Source organism: Rosa rugosa, chromosome 2 (genome assembly GCF_958449725.1).
Source record: "Rosa rugosa chromosome 2, drRosRugo1.1, whole genome shotgun sequence".
NCBI lineage: Eukaryota > Viridiplantae > Streptophyta > Magnoliopsida > Rosales > Rosaceae > Rosa > Rosa rugosa.
Genome location: NC_084821.1, coordinates 2452825 through 2469244, shown reverse-complemented (window position 1 = coordinate 2469244; position 16420 = coordinate 2452825). Strand labels below are relative to the sequence as shown.

Genomic DNA, 16420 nt, shown 5'->3' with positions numbered 1-16420 from the left:
AGGTCTACTACTGTTGTAGTAGATGTTTTAAGCACACATTGTTATCTAGCACTGTTATAGAGGTTATTATCTAAAAGTGGCAGCTCATATCTAGGACTCACGTCTGTTCACGTCTTTGATTGGTATTGATTTGTATGTGAAGTGTATTAATGAAGAAGAAGACCAGAGGGAGAGACTATTATGTTTGGTCGTGGAGGCCAACTGAAACCTTCAATTCTCGGGCAATTGCAAGAAAATAAATTCAAGGAGAGGCACTAATTTGATTTTAATTTTTTCAGATTTATCTTTTCATGTAGCTAAAACGCCCTCAATTTTAACACTTTGTGATGAAACATTTAGCAACAATAACTGAAGTGTAAAACGGTGCTAAAGTTGAGTGACTGAAGTAATATTATTTAAAAGTCAATGACCAAAGTGTCGAACATATCAAAGTTGTGTGACCATTTGTGATATTCTCCATAAAAAAAAATAAAAAATAAAAATAAAAAAAGGGATAATGACCATTTACACAATTTTGGCCTAAAAATTGCCCACTTACTCCACTAAGAGTTTTTTACTCCCACTAACATCTATTGACAGTATTGCCCTCATTTTAATTAATAAATTACACTCATCTCTCTCTCTCTCTCCCCCTCCCCTCTTCGATTTATTCTCTCTCTCCTCCCCCCTCACCGATTTCTCTCTCCCTTTCTCTCAACTCGTCTCAGACTCTCTCTCTCTCTCTTCCTTCCCTGCCGAGTCGACTCAGCAACCACCGTCAGCCTCGAAGATGCAAAGTTCACCAACCACCATCAGCCTCGAAGATGCCGAATGAGGAATGGACGGCGATTGAAATATGAGGCGGTCGGGGGTGGAGATTTCGGCGTCCCCGCACCAGATCCAGAAGGGCATATTGATCAAGAAGCAGCACGCCCCGATCCCCGACGCGGTGGCGCGTTACCACAAGCACGGGGTGGGCCCTGACAAGTGCATCTCCGATTGCGAGCACCGCTGGCACGAGAAGAAAACCTCTGATGCTCCGCCGCCACGCCAGGGTCGTCATCAGACCTCCGAAGCTCCACGTGCCAGCCGAAGTTCGGGTCTGGGCTTTGCTCCGGCTCGGGGCTCTTACGCCGTCGTTCAGGCTTCTCTTCTTCTTCTTCCCCCCCCCCCCCCCCCTCTCTTTCTGGTAAAATGCGTAGGAGGCCTCCAACGTCGTCCATGTTGTTGCGGTGGTTTGTTTCTCCAAAAAATTGGCCGATTTCAATATGGGATGTTCCTAGTAGTGATTGTTTTGTTTATTATGATTTGGTTGGGCAATAATAAGATTATTGGGGGGCAAAAAAACAAGGATTAATTTCAGTTTACCCCCCTGAGGTTTGGGGGTGTCATCATTTCACCCCCTCTACTTTTAATTTTGAATTTTTACCCCCTAAACTTTCCAATTTCAATCAATCGTGTCCAATTTCTCCTATTCCGTCCAAAGTCAACGTTAACTTTGACTTTTGAGGGGTAAAATGGTCATTTCAAGATAAAAAATAAAATTAAAAAAATTTAAAAAAATTTCTGTTTTTTTTTTTTTTTTTTTTTTTCTTTTACTTCATTTTTTTTTTCTTTTTTTTTCTTCAACCTATACACCAAAAGTTATAATAGGTTTATAAAAACAAAAAAAAATACTCTAAGTGGTTGAAAGCTGCTCGCTGGTCTACGATATTTGTGATATATCTTCGATAAAGTGAAGAGTTTTAGGATATATCCCTAATAAAGTGAAGAAATATCTGTAAAAAATAATTTTACACTTTATCTGTAAATAAATATCTGTATATCCCCAATAAAGTGAAGAAATATCTGTGTAAAATCATTTTGGTCTACGATATTTGTGATATATCTCCAATAAAGTGAAAAAATTTAGGATATATCCCCAACAAAGTGAAGCAATATCTGTAAAAATGATTTTATAATTTATCTGTAAATATTTGTATATCCCCTATAAAGTGAAAAAATATATGTGTAAAATCATTTTTTACATATATTTATTTACAGATAAAGTGTAAAATTATTTTTTACAGATATTTCTTCACTTTATTGGGGATGTATCCTAAAATTCTTCACTTTATCAGAGATATATCACAAATATCATAGACGAGCGAGTGTATAAAATCATTTTTTACAGATATTTATTTATAGATAAAGTGTAAAATTATTTTTTACAGATATTTCTTCACTTTATTGGGGATATATCCAAAAATTCTTCACTTTATCGGAGATATATCACAAATATCGTAGACCAGCGAGCCGCTTTCAACCACCTAGAGTATTTTTTTTTTTGTTTTTATAAACCTATTATAACTTTTGGTGTATAGGTTGAAGACAAAAAAAAATATAAAAAAAATACAGAAATTTATTATTATTATTATTATTTATTTATATTTTTTATCTTGAAATGACCATTTTACCCCTCAAAAGTCAAAGTTAACGTTGACTTTGGACGGAATAGGAGAAATTGGACACGGTTGATGGAAATTGGAAAGTTTAGGGGGTAAAAATTCAAAATTAAAAGTAGAGGGGGTGAAATGATGACACCCCCAAACCTCAGGGGGGTAAACTGAAATTAATCCAAAAAACAATTACTGGAAGGCAATAATAAGATTATTGGGGGCCAATAAAAAGATTATTGCAGGGTAATAATAAGATTATTGGGGGGCAATAAAGTTGGACGCCGGATTCCGTTCATCGGTCTAATCACCATAATCCTGCGGCCGGTCATCGGAATCTGGCGATCGGTCAACGGAATCGGCGGTCGGTCAACGGAATCCGACGGCCGGTCACCGGAATCCCGCGACAGCCTACAGGAGTCCGGCAAAGTCTCTCTCTAAGTGACAAAGGAAGAGAGGGAAAAATTGTCCTAAAATTAAACAAAAAAGAATAAAAAATAACTTAATTGGGTATTAGGGCAAAATATATATATAATAGGAAAAAATATAGTTAGTCACTCAACTTTCGCTTGATTGACATTTTGGTCACTCATGTTTATAAAATCTCACTTTAGTCACTCAAATTTAACTCCGACTATCACTTTAGTCCACCAGTGAATTTTTCCAATAAAAAAAGTCACATGACGCCTCTCATGTCATTTTTCAAGGATTATCTATCTCACTAGCTCATGTCATTTTTGAGCTAGAGAGAATAGAGAAAAATAAAAAAATAACAAAAACTTAAATTTGACTTCCATATAAGTATTCTGTTGGACTGCTAAATCATCTTAATTAAAGTTAGTCAAAATTTTAACTTTTGGTTAAAATTGCTAGTTTGGTAAATTAGTCAATAACATCTTCCGCTAGATTTGAGTCCATCGAAAAACCTGACAAGTTAATCTAGCAACTCTTGATTACATATATCACTTCTTCTTTTCTGTTGATTACATATATTCTTGTTACTCTTCACCTCGTTTGATTTTTTCCAATGTCTCGTTTCTTCATTTAAAAAATGACAACCAATTTATATCAAATAGATCCTAAAATTCATGGAGGGGGCCTAATCATAATGGACACCAACAGTCTCTATTAATTATCTCCGTTTTTTTAGCATATAATCCAAGTTGAGGAATTGAATAATAACCGCACAAAAAGAATGGACCTCATTATTAGGTGGTAAAGTTTGTTTGGAAGGATATGATATAGTATTATTTTTTCAAATTTGAATCTTGAATTTTTGTTTAGTGATCTACAAGCATAAGTACTCCTAGTTTTCAGGTCCAAGAATCCGAATCACTTGTAAACTCTAACTAGTAATGGATAAGAAAGCTTAAAGTTTGTTGCGCAACAGAAACCCCTAATATGTTGCTAAGAGTTGTACGGACTCTTATTATATAATTGGTTGTTACAGACCCGCATGCATCACCAACTGTTTGATTGCAAATCTCTCTCTGCTGTGTTTCTGTTAGGGTTTCCTGCTACAGACGATCGAATCTATTTATATGAGCAGCTAGTGTTAGTTTTCTTTGTAGTATGAGCATGATAGGGCAAGCAGGGAACTGTTCAAGGAGTTTTGTTTGAGTTCCTGGGTTTGGATTGAAGTACAAGACAGTGCTTTGGTGAAATTTGGTTCACTGTTCTACCATAAATGACAAAAGGGTTTACTGTGTTTTCTAGTTTTCCGGCGACTCATGTGATTTGGCTGTCTACCTTTCCACCTCAAATTACCGACACGCGATCTTCACCATCACCGGAGTCCAGTGCAATTTCACAGTTTGCTTTCTCAGTGATCAAGTTCCGTAAAAGGTCAGTAGACTAGCCTACCTTTATGTAGCTTTCATGTAAGCACAATAGTATATTGATTCATTGTGTTGTTCTCATTCTTGATATCGCCGTTTCTTATTTCTATCTGTTCCGTGTTTAATTTGAAATAATAGAATTAGTTTGCAGTGCGGAATCACAACCCCGTGTAAATAGCATATACATTGTTAGTTAAAGTACCCTATAACCTTTATCAAGTATATATAACAACGTTAATCAATTCATGGAAGTAAATTTAAAATCTTTATGTAAATCTTAGTCCAACTCGTTATGCTTTGTCCCTTTGGAGCTACTAGAGAGGCTGGTATGTTGTTCAGTATTCTTGTGTGCCAAATCTCTCTAATTTATGTTCATGGCTGTTCAATTTACATGTGTCACAGACCCTGTAACTTTCTCTAATGTTTGTTAATTACTACATATATAGCTAGTAGCACAGGTATAACTAACTAATTGTTCCCTAAAAAACTTGCAGATGATGACAGGAAACAACAACAAAGATGTTGCAGAATCATCAGAAGTTCTGAATAGAAGCTCTAATGACATTGAACAGAAGAGAAACTCGCACGAAAACAAACAGCAGAGTAATTTTCATGAAATTCAATTGAAGAAACACTCTCATGATAGTACTGAAGAGAAAAGGGACTCACATGATACTGAAGAGAATAGGAACTCTCACGGTACTGAAGAGAAAACCAACTCCAACTCTCATGATATTGAAGAGAAGACCAACTCTCATGAAAATGAAGGGAAGATCGACTCCCATGAAGGTGATGAACCACCTGAGAAAGGGACAATCACTACTAGAAGTCCCAATGCACCAAGCCCTATTAGAAAGAGAAGAGGAGGATGGAAACTTGCAATTCTCTTGCTAGGTATCTATTGTTTATGATTAAACTATCACTTTTACATTCTATGAATACAATTATCATCATGATTAGTGACATGTACTCTTTTGATTTCTTATATGCAGCAAATCAAGGCCTAGCAACACTAGCTTTCTTTGGTGTTGGTGTGAACTTGGTTTTGTTTCTAGTCAGAGTTCTTGAACAATCAAATGCCGTAGCGGCCAACAATGTTAGCAAGTGGACTGGAACAGTTTATCTGTTCTCTCTGGTTGGAGCTTTCCTCAGCGATTCCTATTGGGGCCGTTACTTAACCTGTGCCGTCTTTCAGGTCTTCTTTGTAATGGTATGTATTTTCTTATACACCATTTCGTCATGTAGACCATATATCGGTTATTTATTGGTCCAATTCTGGGAGCATTACCACCTCTTTGTATACTTTTATATTATCTGTAAAAGCTAATGAAAAATAATGTACCTTAATCAGGGCTTGGGGCTAATGTCACTTACATCTTGGCTCTTTCTGATCCATCCATCTGGTTGTGGCGATGGAGAAAAACTTTGCAATCCCCCATCCAAAGCTGGTGTTATTCTTTTTTACCTATCAATATATTTAGTGGCATTTGGATATGGTGGTCACCAACCTACTATAGCAACATTTGGAGCGGACCAATTTGATGAGGCAGATCCTGAACAGCAAAGTTCCAGAGCAGTTTTCTTCTCTTATTTCTACTTTGCACTCAACGTGGGGTGTCTCTTCTCAAACACCATCTTAGTTTATTATGAGGATCATGGATATTGGAATATAGGGTTTCTGGTCTCATTAGGGTCAGCAGTCATAGCCCTATTGTCCTATTTGATGGGATCAAGTCGGTATCGGTATATAAAACCATGTGGCAACCCTTTACCTCGTGTTGCTCAGGTATTTGTGGCTGCTGCTAGAAAATGGCATGTTGTTCCAGCTGATCCAGATAATCTGTATGAGATGGAAGGAAAAGAATCTGCAATCAAAGGGAGTAGAAAGATTCTTCACAGTAATGAAATTGAGTATGTAATATTACACTTTAACTAGTTCTTTTGTTAGATAAATTCACAAACGATAAAGTGGTTTACATTTCGAGCATAAGATATCAAAACTGTGCTAACATGTTCATGGTTTTCATTACTTAATTTGGTCAGGTTTTTGGACAAGGCAGCAACGATAACGGACAGGGATCAAAATGAGAAAAACCCTTGGAGACTTTGTACTGTAACCCAAGTCGAAGAAGCCAAATGCGTCCTGAAACTTCTACCTATTTGGCTTTGCACTATTATTTACTCAGTGATCTTCACACAAATGGCTTCTCTATTCGTAGAGCAAGGTGATGTGATGCATGCCCAAATCGGAAATTTTCATATCCCAGCTGCTAGCATGTCAGCTTTTGACATATGCAGCGTCCTAATCTCCACCGGAATTTACCGCCAAGTCCTTGTGCCTTTAGCTGGAAGATTAAGTGGAAACCCTAAAGGGTTATCAGAGCTTCAGAGAATGGGAATTGGACTAATTATTGGAATGTTAGCAATGGTTGCAGCTGGTGCCACGGAGATTGCAAGGCTCCAATATGTGGAGCCGGGTAAGAAAGTAAGCTCTTTGAGCATATTTTGGCAAATTCCACAATATGTTTTTGTTGGTGTTTCAGAAGTTTTCATGTATGTTGGTCAACTTGAGTTCTTTAATGGAGAAGCCCCAGATGGGATAAAAAGCTTTGGAAGTTCGTTGTGCATGGCTTCAATCTCTCTTGGGAATTATGTGAGCAGTATGCTAGTTGCTATGGTGATGGGGATTACAGCTAGAGGTTCAGACCCAGGTTGGATTCCAAATAATTTGAATGAAGGTCATATGGACAGGTTCTACTTCTTGATTGCAGGACTAACAGTTCTCGACTTTGCTTTTTATTTATATCTTGCTAAGAGGTACAAGTGCATTAACCTTGAAGGCCCTGAGAATGAAAAGGTTAGTCAAGAAAGTCAGGATGATGAGGTGCTCAGAAGCGTTTAATTTAGACCTTACTTATGGTGCTTGATTTGGTAATAATGGTGCTTAATTTTGCATGCAGTCAGTCTTTTTGTTTAGACTTTTATTGGTTTTTGACTCTCCTCCTTCTTGACATTTTGGGAATATATAGTTCTTTAATCGTTCTCGTGTGTGAGCAAATTATGTGATTTAAGAAGTACTGATCACAACGTACAAGCATGTTATTGAGGTTTCTACTAATTGCCGAACCAAAGTCTTTGCCGAACCAAAGAAACGTACAGGCATTTTAGATGAAATCCATTTCCATCTAATTGCCGAACCAAAGTCTTTGCCATCTAATTACGGAACTGAAGTCTTTTAATTTGCAATTAGAAATAAAGCCATGTACGTAATGAGTAATAAGCAGAAGCAAAAAAACCCACAAGAAAAATATGTTTCTTTTTTTCCTATGAACAGCAAGAAATATGTTGCCTAAATGGAAAACCCAATAAGTAGTGTCATATCCAGACCTAAAGCGTCTATGCATGCATAATTTTAACACAGTGTCACCCACATTTGTGTCCTTCGTGATCTTTAATTTGGATTTGTCACATGATGAACTGTTTGTTAGTCCACCCTTGAAGTTCTTGCATGAGGCTAAAGGCATTCACATTTTGTATGATTACGAAGTTCACTCAGCCTATTTGCCTACACAAGATACATTTCACTGGTTTAGTAGGACATGACAATGATGGCATGCTATAGATGTATGTATGTGTTAATTTCATTTGGGTGTGTATCACCACTAGGGTCAAAACTTTCTTGCACCGGACAAAACGATACCCAATTTTTAAAAGTGATAAAAATGTAACTAAATTTAAAAAAACAAGTTAACTTGATACCCAACTTTAAAAAGTGATCAAAATGATAGCTAAAATTTTAAAAACAAATCAACTTGATACCTCGGCTTATTTTTTGTAACTTCTCTGTTAAAATTAATTACGTGTGGTGCGGTGTTTTGTGGGGTTATAATAATATTTTACACAAAAACTATTTTTTAATTCTTTTTTATTTTACTCTGTTGATTCTTCTTCTATCTCTACCCCCTTCTCCCTCCCCATTTTTCTTTGTTTTTTTTTTTTTTTGCCTTCATTAATGAAACTGCTGAATACAAAGGGGGGGACGTAGAGCCTAAACCCCGAACAATTAGTAACACGAGAACTTCCTGACTAGTAACAAGAGCTCCCACTAATCCTATATATTCAAACATGCACCAACTAGCAAGGGTTGACATACTAGATATCTGGGCAACACCATTTGCTTTACAAAAGTGGCATACCAGAAAGACAAAAGCTCATACAAAGCCATAACACAATAAAACCAGCTTTCCCACTATGCTCTCGACCAGAACAACCTCTGACGACACTTCGTTTCATCCTGCCACTAGGAGGTTGCGTCCATTTGATAATAACTCGCCACCTCTCTAGGACAAACAAGGCACTAAGAGTGCACACCCACACCGACCTATGGCAGTGACTTATTATAAACAGTAAACAAGCATAAATAAATTGACAAACATAAATAACATAGCTAGCCCAAGCCGGGCCCAAGAATGGAGCCGAAGCCCAAGCAACAATCCAAGGAAGAGGAAACCCACCAACTGCCAGCAGGGCCTGGCCCAACCCCATCCCAACCACCGCCGACAGACCACCTTCCCGCCATACTCGCCGGATTCCCACCGTCCACGCTCCACCAGCACGCCTGACCGCACCACCCTGCCAGAGCAAAACCAAATCGCGCCTGACCCTTCCAGATCAGATCCACACCAGAATGGATCCAGTCGATCCAAACCATATCACACCACCACGATCCCTCCAGATCGGGTAAAACCCAAATCTGATCGAACCCCGCCGCCGATCTAAATCAAGCCACGCCGCCACCCAACCAACCATCCTCCGATTCCGCAGCAGTACCCCACACCTCCGCCCAGGCCAGCAAGGGGCAAACCACAACCCGACAGCCACCGTGTTCTCCTCCTTCCTCACCTCACAAACCGCCGCCACCATCTCCCCACACCGGCTTAGAATGTCGATCGAGGAGCCCGGCACCACATCAGTCCCACAGGGGACGACAAAGGCCCATCCGACGACGGCGAAAGGGCTCGCCGCCGGACAGGAGGAAAGCTCACTATTTCTCGTCAGGCGCGTGCAAGCGCGTTCTAATTGGACTGATATCCCTCTTTTTTTCTTTTTTTCTTTAGAAGGTGGGAAACATCCCAACTTTATTTGTTTCTAATATTGATGGTGGAATTGAAATTGAATGGAAGATTTTAATTCTATAGAATAAGAAGATTGGGCTATAGATGGTTGATGGCCCCTCTTACCACAAATCACTTCAATTTCTGGGCTTGATTTTGCATCTATGCCTCTCTATATTAAATTTCGGATTCCAATTCTATAAAAATTTTAAATTCCAATTACAAAAAATTCATAGATTGCAGAAGAACGAGGAAAAATGAGAATAGAAAAAGGAGAAAGAGAAAGAATTAGAGGATAATATTGTCATTTCCATCTAAAAATTAAGTGAAAGGTTGTATGTACTCTTAGCTTTAACGGATATGTGATGGAAAATGGACGGATGTATGGAGTTGATCAATTTTTATGAGTCTAGGTACTTCTTTGATCACTTTTGAAAGTTGGGTATCATTCTGCCCGGTGCAAAAAAGTTTTGACCCTAATGGTGATAAAAACCCTTTCATTTTACATTCCTGATCTTTATACCTTAAATCAGCTGTCTCTATATATACTTCTAATTTCAGCATATGTATCCTTGTGCATCTTGTGCAATAATTATTTTTTTCCGGCAAATATTTTTGTAAATTGAAAATGTGGATCTAGTGGGCTCCCTTATATGATGATGATTCACTAACATTGCATGCAAAATTATATGTAATGAGAAGAGAATTTCAAAATATATAGTGGGCAGAAAAGTTTAAGGATTGGACAAGATTGAATAAATTGGTAAATATAGGGGCAGCCGTGATGAAATTAAATTAAAAATGGAGGGGCACAAAATGATTTAGGATGTAAAAGTTAAGGAGGTAAAATAAAATTTTCTCTATATACATATTCCATGAAATATTGCCAAAACTGAAATAATTCTTCTATGCCATTTTATATGCCTACAAACGTAATGAATAGTAAAGGGTGTTGGTAAATTTTGGTATGTCCAATACTTTCAGTGATATGTGCAATCTTCTTTTCTAGTCTCCAGCCTTCAATACTACCCCTATTGTTTGAGAGGCAGATAGTGATGTATATATTGTTGAGAATATATACATTCCACATGGGAAATTTTTTTTGAATCAAGCAACACAATTCTCATTCAACTCAAGCCAGAATGGCACGGATACATACCTTCCCTTGCCATCTATGGGCAAGTCTAGGACGTGGCATGCTAGCACCACTCATTAGACAATCAGTGCTCACAAATGAAAATTTAGAACACAGTACATAGGCATAGTTCAACCAAAAACTAAAATATCTCCTTGCCATCCAAGTTAGGGCACGGAGGTTTGGTTGGGTCCAGCCTCCTGGATCCCAAATTCGAAACCCCATAGAACCAGATCCCAAAACTTTGAACTTCAAAACCGGATTTAATTTTTGCACCCAACACAATTTAGGCCTCCAAAGTGATTTGGGCACCCAAATGCATCTGGACATCCAAAGCTTGCTCCATTCAACAAATTTGGGCCCCCAATTCCAGTTGGGCCTCAATAATGATCTAGGCACCCAACTCAGATTGGGCACACTCACGCTTGCACCAATCGCCGTCGCGGCCACCATTGCCACCGCACATACAAGATGCAGGCGATCTCGTCTCCACTCTGGATCCTGAGCCAAATCTCTCCACGTTAGCAAAGGCCTTATCCAACTTCGAGAATCACCAGGAATTCTAAGTTTGAGACACCCCCGACGCGGTCGAGTCCGCCTAAACTCATCTTCTCCTACAAGCTTACTTCGGCGATGAATCAGCGATTTCACCATCTTCCTCAGGTCCCATAATTTGATCAATGCAGGACGAGGCCAAGAGAAACCTCCTACCGACCACCCATATGAAGTAGATCGGAGACTCGACTCAAGAGGTGCAGGATCTCCACACAGACGATTGCTAAAGACCCTAATCGTACCTAAGAGTAAGACGCCACAGCCGCTTTGAGGAAAGCGCACGAGGCTTGCCCCTGGAGGTCCGCCACAGTTCAGATCGGACTCAATCCGGCAAGGAACAGAAACCTTGAAAGTTTCAGAACCATGGTTCTGTTGGGTGATCGCCGGGGAAAGCCAGCGTTGGAGGGCTGAGATTGGATTGTGGGGTGTGAAGTAGGTTTGTCCACTTAGAATGAAGACCGGCGGCGGTCGCCATGTTTGGATCACCGAGCACAAGCGGCTAGGTTTTGGGAGCGGCATTTTTCTTTGTAATTCCACATGGGAAAAATGAGACCTTGCCTATGGGTTTATAAGGGTTTGGGTCACTCCATCCATTGCCAATTGGTTTTGGATGTGAACCCCATATTACTTTATCATGATATCAGAGCGGGTTATCCACCTGTGCATGCCAAACGGCCACACGGGCTCCACGTCACCCAAAAAGTTGTCCACGTGTATGGCTTGAAAATTCGCCACACGTGCGGGGGCGTGTTGAGAATATATACATTCCACATGGGAAAAATGAGACCTTGCCTATGGGTTTATAAGGGTTTGGGTCACTCCATCCATTGCCAATTGGTTTTGGATGTGAACCCCAGATTACTTTATCATATATAAGCTAGGTAGACTTTTTTGCGGAATATAGAAAACAAGATTTTAAAAATAAATGAGGATATATATGGACTTTGGACAAACAAATAATTACCAGAAAAAGAAAATCAAAAGCCATGAATGATGGAAAAGAGAGAAACAGAAGAAGGTGGAGGATCGGGACTACCATTTAGTAGTGCATGTATGGATCAATGGAGTCAAGTATTAGTGGTAGACAACTTCTGTCCAGATCAAAAGATAAATTGAATAAGACACTTCTCGATCATGAATTAGTGTGTTTGATTTGATAAGTCATTCGCACACAGTGTAATATATATGGACCTATCCTTATCAAATTTCTACAATCCTCTAGCTCGATCTGAAATCAGGTTCCTCTTATATGCTAATCTTTCATAAGCATTTCTGCATATGCATATCCGATAATCCTACATATTCAAAGTACTAGCTAATAGCCATATCATGCATGGATGTAAGCCCATGTTCGTTATTGACAAAAAGAAATGAATGATATATTAGACTAATGGATAAAACATTTTTCTCTGATAAAATGCTGACAGATGTTTCAAATTCGAATTGTCTATCTCTGTCAAAACAATAATAAAGAAAAGGATAAGAAATAGACGAATTTGTATATGTGTGTACGTGTGTATATATGTACGTATATGATGCTTGCTGGTAAGTTGGAGAGTGATATAGAGAGTTGGCTCATGAAAGAACACAAAAGCAGAGCAACAATGAATTCTACCCCATGCAAATTTACTCCATCTGCAAGTTACACTCCAAACTGTTGCATTAGCAATTGATAAACTAAAATGAAAACGTAATTCAAGAAAGGATTGAAGAAATCTAGAGAAAAAAACTCCTAGTAAGATCTGATCTTCTAGCCACTTAATTAATATTCACACCAAAGAGCCTAACTCCTTTTTCCTCCACCATGGATGCCTTATTTTCTTCACCATGTTTACATTCACCTTCTTGCAATTTGTAGCTGCTATTTCCGCTCAGATTTAGTTCCAGTTTCCCCTCCTTCTCAACTAAACATTTGTTGTTTTCTGCCTCACTATGCATTACATCAATTAAGGAAAATGTAGTAGTAACTTCTCCACTTTCATCTCTTATTAACTCAGCACTCTCACATGTATAGAATGTGATCACATCATTTGCCTTTAAGATGTTTTCCTTCACAAACCGATTCCAACCCCTTGTGAAGACAAAACTTTGACTACTCTTCCAATAGCAATACCTAAATTTCCATGCCCTCATGACCTTGTCATAGAAAACTAGCTCAACATCGTCAACCCCATTTTCTTCCACAGTCTCACAAATACAAGGAAAATACTTAACAGCATATTTCTTCGGTATCACAAGCCTATTAAGCTTACCCACATCGCTTGGTGTCAATTCCTTTTGAAATAGTTGCCTACACAGTACTTGTCCATTCCCATGTACCGTAATTTGGCTGGGAGTACCCTTTCCAACTTCCTCACTCTGAGACTGTGTTTGTGACCTAACGAAGGCACCAAATTTGGATGGATACGAACCGTCCCTAATCATTTTAATTACTTCTTCTGTGGTGAGATGGTTTTGGAAATCAGGCTCTTGAATGGTCAGGTTGGTCCACGGGAAATTTCTATGGGACTCGTTACCTTTTCGAAGCTTGATTGCAGCACTATCGTAAGCCATGGCCGCTTCGTTCTCTGATTTGAACGTGCCAAGCCAAATTCTTTGGTGGTTTGCGTATATCTGTGCACCCCAATGACCATTTTGTTGTGGCACCACTCCTTTGAATTTTGCAAGTGAGACATCATTGTCATGCCTCAAACGCTTAGTTGGGCGAAGTTCAAAATTGGTGTCGTTTGAACCCGACGTTTCTCCCGGCACAGCAACGCTGTTATTATTTTTAAGGGCACTTGAATTAATCATGGTTGATGCTTCATCTTCCATTGTGAATTTGGGAAAAGATAAGCTGTACAATAATATTGGCATGGAGAAGAAACTATATGTTCAATACTACAATTGATCAAGTAATGGAACCAAAATGCAAAGAGGGTTTGGGAGAGATTTCAGCATTGCACAGATACTTGATTTTGGGAGAGATTGAAGGATTTGGAATCTGCAATCTGCAATCAGAGATATGATGTTTGCATGAAAATGGTAGGTTTTTATTTGGAAGGCGGAGAGTTCAAATTTTTGAACTGAATTAGGTAAAGCAAACAACCAAAATATGTGTTTAATTCTAGAACTAAAGAAACGAAATTTTCCCCCGTGAAAAATCAAAGTCAATTAGAACAAATTTCAAAGTCTCTTTTTATCTTAATTTAGGCATATTAATTAGGTGTCACATTCTGAAACTAAATACATAACCCATTTTGTTTAGCACGTAGTTAATTACAAGCTATATACCCGGCCACTTGTGTTTCTCATTCTGAAACTAAATATATAACCCATTTTGCGTAATGATGACCTGCCTCAATAAGTCCTAGAAGTTTCCATTTTCGATCAGTATATTGTGTATTAATTCAAGGTTTTTTCTTTATTAGTTCACTCGTGTCATGTTCGAATATGTATGAGTCAACTGTAATCTGACCTTTAACAAATAACCAGTAGAAACTATAAATGTGGTTAAATTTATTCTCCAAGATAAAGATAATTAAGTCCTTCAAATCAGGGATCACATTGATCTAATTAATCAGTTGACATCCACAGTTGTTTTGCGTGTGGAATTTTGCTTTTTTTATTTATGAAATTATTTTTTTAACTTTTTTTATTTAGATAGTTAATTTGGTTCTGACAAAAAGAAGTGATTAATTTGGAGTTTTTTTCTTTTTCTTTTCTCAATAGCAAATTAAGAATTTAAAAATATAAAAATAAAACAACAACAACAACAGTTCTTATAATTGTAATACAATTCCCTTCAAACAACACTAAGAAAACCAATTGTTCGCAATACCCAAATAATCTGCATACAAATATCTGTTGCGCTCACTAGGAGGACTATCATACCATGTAAGCATCGCATTGGGTATTTCACCATCTTGTCAGCTGTTGTATTGCCTTCTTTGAAGATATGAGTGCAGCGAAAATTCATCGGTGAACTTTAGAGAGATAGTTGTGCCACCAAACTCTTAGATTCCACAGAGGAGAAAACGACCCTGAAGTGAAACAAGTAATCACACTAGAAGAATCCCTTTTCAACCAAAGATCAAACCAACCTCTAGCGAAGGCAATCTCAACTTCCAAAATATATAACAATGTGGAGTTCGCCATAAAAGGTAGAATTCCAGCCTAAGAATTGACAGAAGCTCCCTAAAAAGTCACATAATGCATCACCAAAAACTCGTCCACAAGCAGCAGGGCCTGGATTTCCTTTTGACAAGCCATTAGTATTCACTTTAACCCAAGAAAAAATTGGTGATTGTCATAGTACATGCTGAACCTTAGGAGCCTTTCCATGTTTTGGAACAACTCCAAGAGAAGACAATAAAAGAGCATCTAGAACACCCCTATATTAACCAAGAGCAAAAAAACTAATTTGTTGAACCCAAGCCATTATTGGATAACACATAATAGAAAACATAGGAGACCGATTTTCAAACCTGAGACGATTTCTAGCCTTCCATATTTCCATGAGAGTATACATACCCACTGCAAGCCACAAATTATAAAGTTGAGGGGAGAAAGGTTTACGACAATAGCTTACCCAAAAATCCAAGAGAGAGCCAAATGTAGAAAATGAAGTACCGAGTTGAGTAGCCAACCATCTCCAAATTCGTTGGGCTAAAGGAAAATGCAAAGATATATGCAAAGAGAACTCTGTGAAACTATATCATAAAAGACAAATAGACACAACATGTATTTCACATCTCTTCACATCGGTAGGTAAAGGATCATATAAAATGTGCCGAGCCAAGAAAGAGTCATATGGAGGAATGAAAGATCTCCAAATATTAGAAGCTCAATCCTTCAAAGTCTGGTGTTGTCTAAGAGAGTTATACCCATTTGAGAAAGATAACTTGGTGGAGGAAGATGGTTCCCAAATCAGCATAGCTTGCTCGTCAATGAGAGGAGGAAAGATCTAAAATTTGTTCAGCCAAAGCCGGCAAAGTGTGGCAAAAGAAAGGAGGAAGCTGTCATGAATGGTTTGAAATAAAATCTGCCACATGAAGATTACTTAACGACCCATCTGAGACGCTCAAAATTTTCAAGATCGGAGCAAGCAGCCATTTTCTTTCCAAAATGACACTAAGGCTATGTTTGGTAGGGCTGTTCTTTGAGAAAAAGCTGGCTTCTGCTTATTTCTGAGAATAAGTGGCTGAAAAGCAAAGCTGCTGAGTGTTTGGTAAACTGGCTTTTTATAGGAGCTGTCAGTGACAGAAGCAGTGGAAAAGTGTTTGGTAAATCAAACTGGCTTGTGCTTTTTATTTGTGGAATGACCAAATTGGACATGGGAGATTATTTTGCCTTATTCTTAACTTCGAAAAGAAAAAAACCTAA

At 38.3% G+C, this 16420-nt stretch overlaps 2 protein-coding genes across 2 annotated transcripts; one reads left to right on the top strand and one right to left on the bottom strand.

Moving 5' to 3' along the window:
* Window positions 1–3750: 3750 nt before the first annotated feature.
* On the top strand, window positions 3751–7370 carry LOC133732969 (protein NRT1/ PTR FAMILY 7.1-like). The gene is made up of 5 exons (XM_062160570.1): window positions 3751–4259; window positions 4747–5146; window positions 5245–5462; window positions 5604–6163; window positions 6296–7370. The coding sequence occupies exons 2-5, from the start codon at window positions 4747–4749 to the stop codon at window positions 7152–7154; spliced, it is 2037 nt and encodes a 678-aa protein (XP_062016554.1). The 5' UTR covers window positions 3751–4259; the 3' UTR covers window positions 7155–7370.
* A 5444-nt stretch (window positions 7371–12814) lies between these two features.
* LOC133728177 (AP2/ERF and B3 domain-containing transcription factor At1g50680-like) lies at window positions 12815–13870 on the bottom strand. Its single transcript, XM_062155587.1, has one exon. It carries the CDS (start codon window positions 13868–13870, stop codon window positions 12815–12817), a length of 1056 nt encoding a protein of 351 aa, XP_062011571.1.
* Window positions 13871–16420: the final 2550 nt, after the last annotated feature.

Bases quoted from the DNA above. Each gene is read 5' to 3' on its own strand.
- LOC133732969 (XM_062160570.1), top strand. From the start codon at position 4,747: ATGATGACAGGAAACAACAACAAAGATGTTGCAGAATCATCAGAAGTT. The intron at 5,147-5,244 runs GTATCTATTGTT...TCTTATATGCAG, and splicing joins ACTTGCAATTCTCTTGCTAG to CAAATCAAGGCCTAGCAACA. The intron at 6,164-6,295 runs GTATGTAATATT...TAATTTGGTCAG, and splicing joins CTTCACAGTAATGAAATTGA to GTTTTTGGACAAGGCAGCAA.
- LOC133728177 (XM_062155587.1), bottom strand. From the start codon at position 13,870: ATGGAAGATGAAGCATCAACCATGATTAATTCAAGTGCCCTTAAAAAT.